This window comes from Dendrobates tinctorius, unplaced genomic scaffold (assembly GCF_039654945.1).
Source record: "Dendrobates tinctorius isolate UK_male_01 unplaced genomic scaffold, ASM3965494v1 ptg000341l, whole genome shotgun sequence".
Lineage (NCBI taxonomy): Eukaryota > Metazoa > Chordata > Amphibia > Anura > Dendrobatidae > Dendrobates > Dendrobates tinctorius.
Genome location: NW_027362007.1, coordinates 3,843,198 through 3,854,120, shown reverse-complemented (window position 1 = coordinate 3,854,120; position 10,923 = coordinate 3,843,198). Strand labels below are relative to the sequence as shown.

General features: G+C 41.5%; 1 protein-coding gene across 43 annotated transcripts in view; it reads right to left on the bottom strand.

Moving 5' to 3' along the window:
• Positions 1–503: 503 nt before the first annotated feature.
• Positions 504–10,923, bottom strand: part of TCF7L2 (transcription factor 7 like 2) — a 322,643-nt gene continuing 312,223 nt past the window's right edge. For 14 of the 43 annotated variants that reach the window (XM_073562146.1, XM_073562149.1, XM_073562150.1 and 11 more), the window contains 3 exons: positions 10,703–10,753; positions 7,105–7,177; positions 504–2,937 (listed from right to left, as the gene is read on the bottom strand). In XM_073562146.1, the coding sequence (XP_073418247.1) occupies positions 2,511–2,937; positions 7,105–7,177; positions 10,703–10,753 (551 nt within the window). In that variant the 3' untranslated portion in view covers positions 504–2,510. Of the gene's footprint in view, positions 2,938–4,698; positions 4,728–5,824; positions 5,898–7,104; positions 7,178–10,702; positions 10,754–10,923 lie in introns of those variants that run through there. The other 29 variants (XM_073562185.1, XM_073562169.1, XM_073562165.1 and 26 more) reach the window with 15 other exon arrangements.

The window sequence follows — 10,923 nt, the reverse complement described above, 5'->3', positions numbered from 1 at the left end:
GACTGAACAGCTGTCAGTCAGGCAGGTTGGGTGGAGACTGAACAGCTGTCAGTCAGGCAGGTTGGGTGGAGACTGAACACACTTGGGCTCATTAGTGATTTCATTGTACCTCTGACCCATAAATGCTCATCTTAATATCAGAATCTTACATTTATTCTGACACTGATTTTCAAAGTAAATACACCATTCCTATCAGGTCTACAGGATCTATATAATATTAATTACATTTTTGCAGTTTATATTGTCAAATCTAATGACAGAGCCTTAAAATTCTGTTGTGAAAGTGAACATTTGCCCATAAGACGATGTTGAAGCATAAATGTAACGTTTTCTGTCCCCGAGTTGATAAAGTTCCGATGCTTGTCACATACTTACCAGCACTGCAATCCTAAATCATGGGGCATTTATAAGCCCCACCCATTCAAGGTAAAGTTGCAGAGACTCCGCCCCTTTCTGGTCCGGGGACCAACTCTGCCTTTGCACATATGACACGTGACACGGTGCACATACTAAGTTGCTTTTATTAATCCAGAACTGCATGCTACAGATACTGTACAGCATGAACATGTATTCATTACAAAAAAATTTTTGAATGTTTTTTTTTTTTTTAAATACCATTTTGAAATAAAAATCGGAATAAGAGCAAAGAACTGAACGGTAACATCACAGCCGTAAGGAAACATTCAAAGTATTCACAAAAAAAGTTATAGTTATTTAATTAGCATCAGAATAAACCAGAGGAAACCAGAGACAGAACTACGATTGCGTCATGTCAAATACAATGGCACTCAATGAACGGATGAAGAGTTTCTTGGTTTCGTTCAAATTTTTTTTGCTTTTTTTTTCATTTTTGTTTTTCGCTTTTTTTGACTTTTTTTTTTATTTAACATCAACATGCCCGTTTTTTGTTTTTTTTTCCTTTTAGTTGCCTGCTACAAACCTATATGTGGCAAGCAAGCAGAGAATTGGCAGTCTCTTTTTTTCGCAAGTAATCTAATGTACAGGATTTTGGCCCATGGGGGGGGGGGTTGTTTTTTTTTCTTTCGTTTTTTTTTTTTTGCACCTCATTGTTTTTCAATGCTGTCCAGTCACCCTCCTACCAAATCTACCTGTTAAAGATGACAGAAACTACATACAAAGCTACCTATGTAACATCACATCAGACCATGAGGAACAAAAATACAGCATCAAAAACAAGGGGGGGGGGGAATTATTCACCGGGAATTTTGGCACATCAATCTGTCCACAGTCTACAGTCCTATCGGCGCAGGCTGGTCTCCTGTTCCTTAAAGTAAATTTACAAGACGCCGTTACAGAAAACAGCGGAAAAAATAAGGGTTCTTTCCCTTGTTAATTTCAAGTCTTCTTTTAATGGCTTTAATAGCAATTGTGTTTTTTTTTTGTTTTATTTTTTTTTGTACAATATTGATCCTTTAAATGCAGCTTATTAAATGTCCATTTGGTGGCAACTGAGTTTCGTACAGAAAAAAAAATATACATATATATATAAATTTATATATAAACTTAAAAACCTTGTACAAATGATATATATATATATATATATATATATATATATATATATATATATATATAATGCTTACACAGAGAAAAAGAAAACTTTATACAATGCGTTGGGAAAAAAATGGGGGACAGACAATCGTTTAGAAAAAAAAAAAAGACAACAGATAGGACACAAGCATTTTCCTAGGCAATAAATACTACTTACTGGTCCAATGGCTCTGAAAATAGTTAACGCACCCACCCAAAATTTCCAAGTAGCATAATTTTCCCCTCCCGCCCAGAAGAAATAAAAAATAAATGTACAAAAAACAAAAAAAAAAAAAAAAAAGAGAGCGACCACCACCATGGAACGAGGCATATTAACACATTTGTTCATTTTTACCTTTTGTGTTTCTGTACATTTCAACAATTACAACATAACATCACAATAAAAGTTGTTTCACGAGAGGGCGCTGCATTCGTGGTGCCCTGTAGGGTATAAACTGGATGTAAATTGATTGGTTCGCAAGCTCGTATTTAATACAAATAATCAAGAACCAACTCCTTCCGTGAGCGAGGGCTGCTTCAAAATTGCTTCATTTTTTTTTTTCTATTTTCTTTAACTCAGTCTTTTCAAAGGAACCTTATGAGAACTACGACAGTTATGCATTTTTGTATTTTCATATATTTATATATATATATATATTTTTATAATTTCCCCCCTTCTTCCGATGCTAAAAAGACTTTTTTTTTTTTTAAACGTTGATGATACAAATTTCAACAGTGACCTCGAGGCTCGTAGTAGAAGGTCCCTGCGCAGTCAAATCGGAAAGGCGGAGATAAAAAGACAGGTCAAATATTGACCAATGAACTTCATAAAACATCTACTAAAGTAGCCACTTGGCACAAATTAAAAAAAAAAAATATATATACCAAAAAAAAAAAAAAATCATCAAAAACGAGAAAAACTAAATATATTAAAAAGGATGAGGCGTCAGTGCTAGGAGCGACTACTCTAGTGACTTGGTGACGAGTGAAAGGGGCTGAAGTTGAGTTCCAGCCAAGGACCGATGAGAAGGTGGGAAGGAGGTTGACGGCTGTGTTAGTGACAAGGAGTAAGGAGCTGAAGACTGTAATGGACTGGGTTGGTGATTGTGATCTGTTCCGTTCTGACAAATTGTAGCTGGCAGGTTGCTGGACTTTCGTGCCGGACTTTCTGTCAGAGGTGACTGTGGCATGCACAGCCGGGCCAGAGGGTCAGGCTTCAACGATAGAGATAGAGGTTGTGTTTGTTCACTTTGTGGCGTGGAGTCTCTTGGAGGGGTGTCTAGCATGGTGGGAGAAGAAGGAGGAGAGTCTAGTAAGCTTCCGTCTGAAGAGGGCGGGCTGACGCAGCTGCCTTCACCTTGTATGTAGCGAATGCACTTTTTTTTTCTCCTACAAACAGGAAAAAGACGCATGAGATATTATAAAATGCAATAAAAGAACACAACAGAGAACATCACCTGAAACGACAGAAAATGTAGATCCAATATCAGCTAAATAACTGGGCTTCACGGGTGGTAAACTAAGCTACTTTAGTGACCAGAGGTGTAATATACAGTATATCATCATACTAAGTGTCAGAAATGACAGTTGATGATCTAAATGGAATTTATCTCAACTCTCCCAGTCACTAGAATTGGTATAATTATCCCTATACTAAGCTTAATCACCTTCTGTAGCTATAATAAATTACAGAAGATCAATTGCAGCTCCACAAGTCAGCACAGATTGTGTCATTTTTAATCTCACTGTAGTTTTCTATATTAACTAATCCAAGCTCTGTTGGTGACCAGGGGTGTAATATATTTCATCACACTAAGCACCATAAATGATTTCTGAGGAACTACATAAAGTTAATCTTAGTTCTCCATGTCAACAGAGGTGGTACAATTTCCTCTATACTGAGCTAAACCACCTTCTGAAAGTATAATAATTTACAGAAGATCAATTGTAGCTCCACAAGTCACCAGAGACGGTGCCATCATAAAGTATTTTACATATCACTGTTTGCCATATTTGTAATTGACCTAAGCTCTCTTAGTGACCAAAGGTGTAATATAAATTTTATGAAATACTGTTCACTTTCTAATTAGAAGTCACAATAGCTCTCCCAGTCACCAGAGGTTGTGTACATTTTAACATACCAAGCTTCGCAAACTTTTGAGAATGCTGCTTCATAAACTATCAGGGATGCATAATTAAACTTATCTCCACTAGTCCCCAGGGATGATACCAATATCATCATACTGAGATTTATATATAAATCCATGGACACTATAAATTTGCTCCATTAGTGCCCACAACCTTTCTGAGCTCCATAACCCCTGGAGGTGTTTTCAGTTAGATCCACCAGTAACCAGAGGTGGAATTAAATGTTGCCATAATAAGCTTTATAGACTAATGAGGATACTAAGTCCATTATTAGAGGTCATACAGCTGTCAATACAGTGAGCCTATATCTTGGGTGCAATAAACACCAGCACTTCCAACTCCTCCGGTGACCAGAGGTGGCAAAATTATCATCTAAACTCCCAAAGTGACCCAAAAAATAATAAATATAGCAATCTGAACTGTATCCAACCACCCCGGTGACAAGAAGCATGCAGGGGCTGAAATGCTAATGGCAGAAAATGAATGACAGAATGAAACAGAAGACATGAGCGATGACTACATATCATTGATGACGGGACAAGACTTTCTTGTTAGTGGTTAGAAAGAGTTGCAGTCAATTCGCTGAAATTGCAGCTAGCATGGATGACTATGGATTTGTTCTCGACCTGCAGGCATATGTCTAACAATGGGAGTGCGAGCCAAAGACTCTACATTTCATAAAACTGGCATTCCTGCACAGAGCCCACTGGCAAGTACTTCAGTCTCTTAATGGGTGGAGAAGGGCAGCAAATCCTATGCCACTGATCTGAACTGGTCAAAAATTGGCAAAATTCGGATGTAGAAGATGAACGTGTCTGTAATGGAAGGCTATGAGCATCCTCATTATTCAAAGGAAGGGTCCCAAGTGTGACGCCCTCGATACCTTCCAAGTGAATGATACTTGGTGGCCCCAATTACAACGGTCTTTGGGTCTACATACTAAGACCATGAGACAGGAGATGAAGAGACATTACACACAGAGAGGGAGAAAACACATACCTACCATTGTTACATTCCAAATTCAAAGACTGCTTGCATCAGAATAAAGAAATAACAGATTTTAAACCAAAGGATCAATAAGAAAGAAGTTAGAACGCTTAGACCCTCCACCAAGGTTTGTCCGCAGATTTGACCCCCCTTTATCTGATCACATTTGATACACATGCTCCACCTAGTGATGTCACATTAAGACGGATGTCATCATATCATAAGACATTGTGCTCACAATGCAACATTGTGCTGCAGTTTATCCGGAGGTCAGACTGGTACAATGGGGACCACTGCGGTATAAAGGGGGCAGGAGAAAACTGAGAAAGCCCCTTCGGTTATACTAATGACCCTACCGCTAGATCAAGGCTGGTAGTTCCTTAACTTTCTCTTTTTTATTGTTCATCTTTATGAGATTTTTCTACATTTTTGACATTAGCGGCTACAAGAAGATTCTGAAACCAGAAGCATCTATTAAGAGGGGCTTTATGCTTAAATATGTGACATCAAAGCCTTGGGGCCTTGCTTCAAATATTTCCACCTCTGTACGGCAATCAGGATGAAAGGAGGACATTATCAACGAAGATTGAGGAAGATCGATGAGTTACATCACTGGATTTTTAAGAAGTCCAAGTAGGACGTATAAATTGGGGAACTGGGCACTTGGGGAAGGGTACATGTGTAATCTAAGTGGAAGCTGTTTAGAATATTAAGTGTTTTGGACAATTTTGTAAAACTTTGGAACAAGTTTGTAACTAATTGTCTCTCGATCTGGGGAGGACCTACAGGATGGACAATGTCCTCACGATGGCTGCGAGAAAATCTCAAGAAAACAGTCAACTCTAAGCTCAGAGGAAGGGACTACAGAATATTTTATTCTTCAGCTATGTAATGCAGGAAGATCTTCCCATTTGGAGGAGGAAAGGTACTAAATTTCTTTGGATCTTGACTTTATTTTGGTTTTAATAAATTTTGATCAAGATTCTTTCACCAGAAATTCAAAGAATATAGAAAAAAAAAAGTATAAAGTCCAACCACCACCAGTAATGACCAGAGGACAGAAAGAGGAAGATTCATTGGAAAGATCTCGGAAGGACAGAAGGAATCGAATTATTCCCCATGGGCCTTGTAATAAATATACCTGCATGGTTTGCACCATAGATTCTGTCGGTCAAGTCCAAACAATGCTCGACACTTCTTAGGAGCATTTGCATCTGTTAGCACAATGTAAACACACAAAAATACAACAAAATGGTGGATACTGCTCGGTTGCAGACACTTTTCTTAACTATGGTTACCTACAGAATATGCAGATTGTTTTTGTTTTTATTTGGTAATTCCCCCTTCAGTCCATGGCTAACATGCACCAACATCCAGAATAATCAAGAAAGACCTATGGCCAAGTGGATGGAGACAGACATCGATCTGCTCCACGACGTGTGGGATGCATACAACAGCCAGTGTCAGGCATCAGTCAATCAGATCCAGGACGGAGGGTGAAACTGGGTATCGGCTCAGCTAGACAATGGTGGGTGATACCTCATGGACTAATGGATGGCCATGCATGGGGAGAACGTGCAAGAAGACACGGTCTATGGAGAGAACGGAGACAGACTGATGACTTCTCATGAGGTCAAGGGAAGTCCAACACCAATATGGTCAAGACAAAGGTAACGGGCAACGTCCGTGGAAAATACAAATGCAACCAATGGAAAAAAAAAAAAAGAATGGGGACGAAATCTCACAAGCTCTCGTCTTGCACAGTCAACAACTAGAAACCAAAGAGCCAATTCTGCAGCATTTGTGTATCGCTCAAGTGTATTCACTGCAACAGGAATGCCCAGTTTGTCGGGGGGTGTTAATCAGATTATTGATGAAGATGAGAAGCAGGCAGCAATGGTCGTCAGCGAGCTTGTTAAATACTGTGATGGACAAGAGGCTGGAGATTAAAGAATGAGAAAAATGCGGGTGGGGGGAGGGAAGGGTAAAGGGGCATTGGTTGTACTGCCGCTACCTGTACATTCCCTTTGATGGGTCATTGGCGGAAAAGTTTAAAAAAGGTGGGTAGTTTGGAACTTGTCTCAGAACCTTTTCTCGGGAGGCTATTGGTGTGCAGGCAACCTCTTGGTCTATAGACTTTTCTCATGAAGTTGGCCATGGTCATCGGACCACCATGTCTACTATTAAAGGGAACCAGGTCTTATTCCAAAAGTGCTTGACACTGACCCTGAAATCCCATCTTAAATCATAAAGACTACGCTGCCTCGTGGAGCCCAGCCGAAGGGTCCAGCCTCCGCTACATGGACTAGCCGTTAGCTTTAGATGGAGAGCGGGAAATTACCAGATAAAAAAAAAAGAAATAAAATAAAAACAAACTTGGTAAAAACCAGCCATATCTAAATCTGGAATAACCATACACACCTGCAAGGACCGCACCAGTTATTCTGCTGATCAAGGCCAAAGCGCGCTCGGCATTTCTTAGGGGCGCTGAGGTCTGAATGGGTTCAAGACAGAAGCGAGCAGAAAAAGGAACAGAAAAGATAATAAAAAAATTAAAAAAAAAATCAATGAACCGGTTACTAATTGCAAAAAAACCGCAGAACGTCATTATTATTATTATTTGTGTAATCACAGAGGTAAGTAAAATAAGTTCATAGAATGAGAAATGATCCTTGCATAACTTGTGCTTCATTGGCAGAGACAACTAAAGCCGCAGTATCCCCGGATTCCCGCTACCGATGGGGTAATGTCAGAGGGACGATGTCTGATGATGCCTTTTGTGTTACTTTATGTCCGATTTCTTCCCTATATTATACAGTTAGTTACACTTTATGTCCGTTCTCTTCCCTGTATTATACGCTTAGTTACACTTTATGTTGTTTCTGACTGTGCTGCAATAATTGTTACATTGTATCACTTGTATCACTGCTGCTAATCCTCTGACTGTGATTGGACACCGCCGGCCGCAATGATTTTTTTCCCTACCTCTAAATTAACCCAGATGCCTCACAGCAGGGTGTCGGGGCATGCTACGGGTTGTAGTTCTGCAACAGTTAGAGAACACCACTCTCGTATATTGGGCTAAACTTCAGAGATTGTTGTTTAATTTTACCTTTTTTCACAAACTTTGTGCCGTGAGCAGGTATATTACCATTTATAAGTGACATTACCCCATAGCAGGGAACCTGTCAGTATGTTTGGATGTAGCGACAAGAGCGTGTAGGTGACCCCCCCTATAAAATATATATATACCTTTCTTGTACAGATCCGCTGTGCCGATCGTAAGAAATCTAGAGTACAAATTATATGCAAATCAGGCTGTAAGTGCACTGTGGGCGTGTCCATGCACTTGGAAGAAGTCGTCTAAGCATATGACCTCGCCCCTGTGCACTTTCAGCCTGATTTCCATATGATTTGATCTCTTATGATTGGCACAGCGGATCATTTATATAGGGGGGCAAATATACACTCATATCGCTGCATCCAAACGTAAAAACGTCCTCACAGATTCCCTCCAAGTTTGAGCACGTCCAATAAAATAATATGTGCATTAGAAATAAAAATCTGGGCACTTCTTACTAAAGTATGTGCGCCCCCCAGAAATAAACTAAGCGTGAGCTGAGCATGCGCGGCGGTGCAGTCATGCTCCTCTGTACACGGCACGGGGATACTGCTGCTTTATAAAGTGCTGATCAGTCAATGGATTTATCTGTAAGTCACAACTTATGTAAAGAAAGAGAGAGAGAGAGAGAGATGGAGCAGACAGCGGAGGACGGCGGCGAGCGGCCATGAGGCATGCCTTTGAAGCAATGTGCGAGCATGATTGGGGGAAGCAAACACAAGCGGAGAGTTCAGCATGCCGGAGTGAAAACAGGTTCTGGAAGCAATGACATAAAATAAATTAGATTAAGGAGGTTTTTCTAGGAATCCTTTGTTTGTCTGATTTTCCTGCTTTTCCCATTGTCATAGTTAGTGTGTCGGGAGCGCGCGGGAAACAGATGGTTATGAGGACACATTCTCAGGAACATACAGACATGTGATTAGGATGCATTCTAGGACGTGCTGGAAGCGGAGGCATGGAACTTTTAGAATGTTTGAAAGATGACAGGAAACAAAGAAGAGACCTCCCCGACCTATGGGGGGGGGTGTCACACATTGTACCCAGCATGCAATGGGGAGAGGCGGAAAATCGCCTTCCCAAGGAGCGCCGGGATGACGGTACATATCACCTGCCCTCACATGGATGCTCTGGCTTAAAGCGCATGACTAAGTGCTGCGACCTGCGAGACATACAACATGTGACTGGACGAGAGATCAGGATCTGACTGCGCGTCGGCACAAGACCTAGTCGTGACATCCCGGCCATGACCAGTGCAATTCTAGAACACAAAACCCATCTTAAGATGCCCCCCATTATTATACAGCTTAACGGAAGAACATGTGAAGGAAACCATCAGCATGGAAGTGGTCTAATAACCAAGGTACCAGAATAACAAAATAAAGCAAAACAAAAAATATCATCTACAAATATACGAACCGACTTTTATAGTCGAAGCCACAGACAGTACAGCTTCGATCTCAGGACAGACAGCACTGACCCCAAAGACTTACAATGGGGTCCGCCTCATCCCACCCACACTCCAACACAGATGTGAACACGGCCTTATATAGAAACAGCTTACTCGTATCATTAGCTCTGCTTACTCGTATCATTAGCTCTGCTTGCAGTCAGTGAATACACTGTGCACATGTGGAGGCTGAGTCCATCCAGACCAGTCCAGAGTAGAGCGGCTACAATGTATCACTGCAGGTAAGAGCCATCAGATCGGCCGCTCATTGTTACAATCCATCAGCTCAGACTGAATTCGCGCATGTAGCACGGAGGTCGCCTAGGATAAGCAGCGGCAGGACCGCCGCTGCCCAAAACTAGAGGACTACTTCCATCAAGCAGGTGATTGACCTTACTTTGGATTAAGATGTGTGATGAGGATCAACTCCACGGACAGTGGACGTTCTGGACACTATCAGAACTTTTCGTGCGCAGGCTGTTGATAAGACAGACATGGTCCTAACCTGTATCCGCTTACAGACAAGAGATATCTGAAAAGAAAAGATCAAGGGTCTATGCACCTTTGTGTTTATTGTGCAGTTATGGGAGTGTTGCCTTCTTCTACCTTTGTCCAAAGCGGGGGCGGGACCAACTGCAGGAAAATAACTCCCCTGAGGAGCAGAGAACCTCCCCTGAGTCATCACTTAGTGAGGGCAAATAGAAGACCAAGGATGTTCTCTGCACGAGGTGACGCCACATCTCACAGACTGGTTTTCGACTGTTCCTCTTTGTCCTACGCTATGGGTAGAGGTTTCACCAAGCAAATTCTGTCCCTTTAAATAAAAGGATTGATCGCTCCAAACACCTGGAAACATATAACATACGCTAGAGGCTCCTGAGCAGAACGCTGCCATTCTGCGGCCAAGTGGTAGGTCTCAGTCCTTGCCCACCATACGTCCCGTGTCTGGGGAGGACTGCATGACCCTCCGGCTGCTCTCACATCATAATTGGGGCTCATTAACCCCATAGGCGGCAGTGACCCCCTACATGGATGCCAGTGGAGAGGAACGTGCTCATGTTAAATTGCAAAGCAACAGCACGGGGTTAATCATTAGTGCATCAGAAATGGATAAACTATAAGTAGTGAAAGTCATATCCCGACACCTCTCAGCGCCGACCTGTGGAACTACAACTCCAAGCATTCTAGAACCTACCGCACCAACACGCTGCCCTCTCCCCCATGTGTCCCAAAGCTGAAAGCCAGAGCAACTATGTGTCCGCGGCGGGGATAATAATTGGCTACAAACTTGGTTCTTTCTCTCTCCCGTCCTCTCTCACAAGAAGTGGTTCATGTTAATAAATTATGATGGCAGTAAAATGCATAAAAATGTAAAATTGTCAGGGAGAAGTCAAACAATAAAATGATAAAAGGTAAAAATTAGAGGAATAAGGCCAAAAATGGCTTAGCACCTGTAATCGGAGGAAGTGAAAGGCAAGGGTTTAGGTAACATTCGTTGTGTTCTGAAAAATAAGAACAAATTACACAATAGTCTGGACACCGGTATATATATATATAGCGCTATATATCAGATTGACTATGCAGTAGGGACAAACCTCCTTAATGCCTCATTACACATGGGTGTGGACAGGGAATTACCCCAGTAAAGCATGCAGCAAAGACCCCCGGCCAC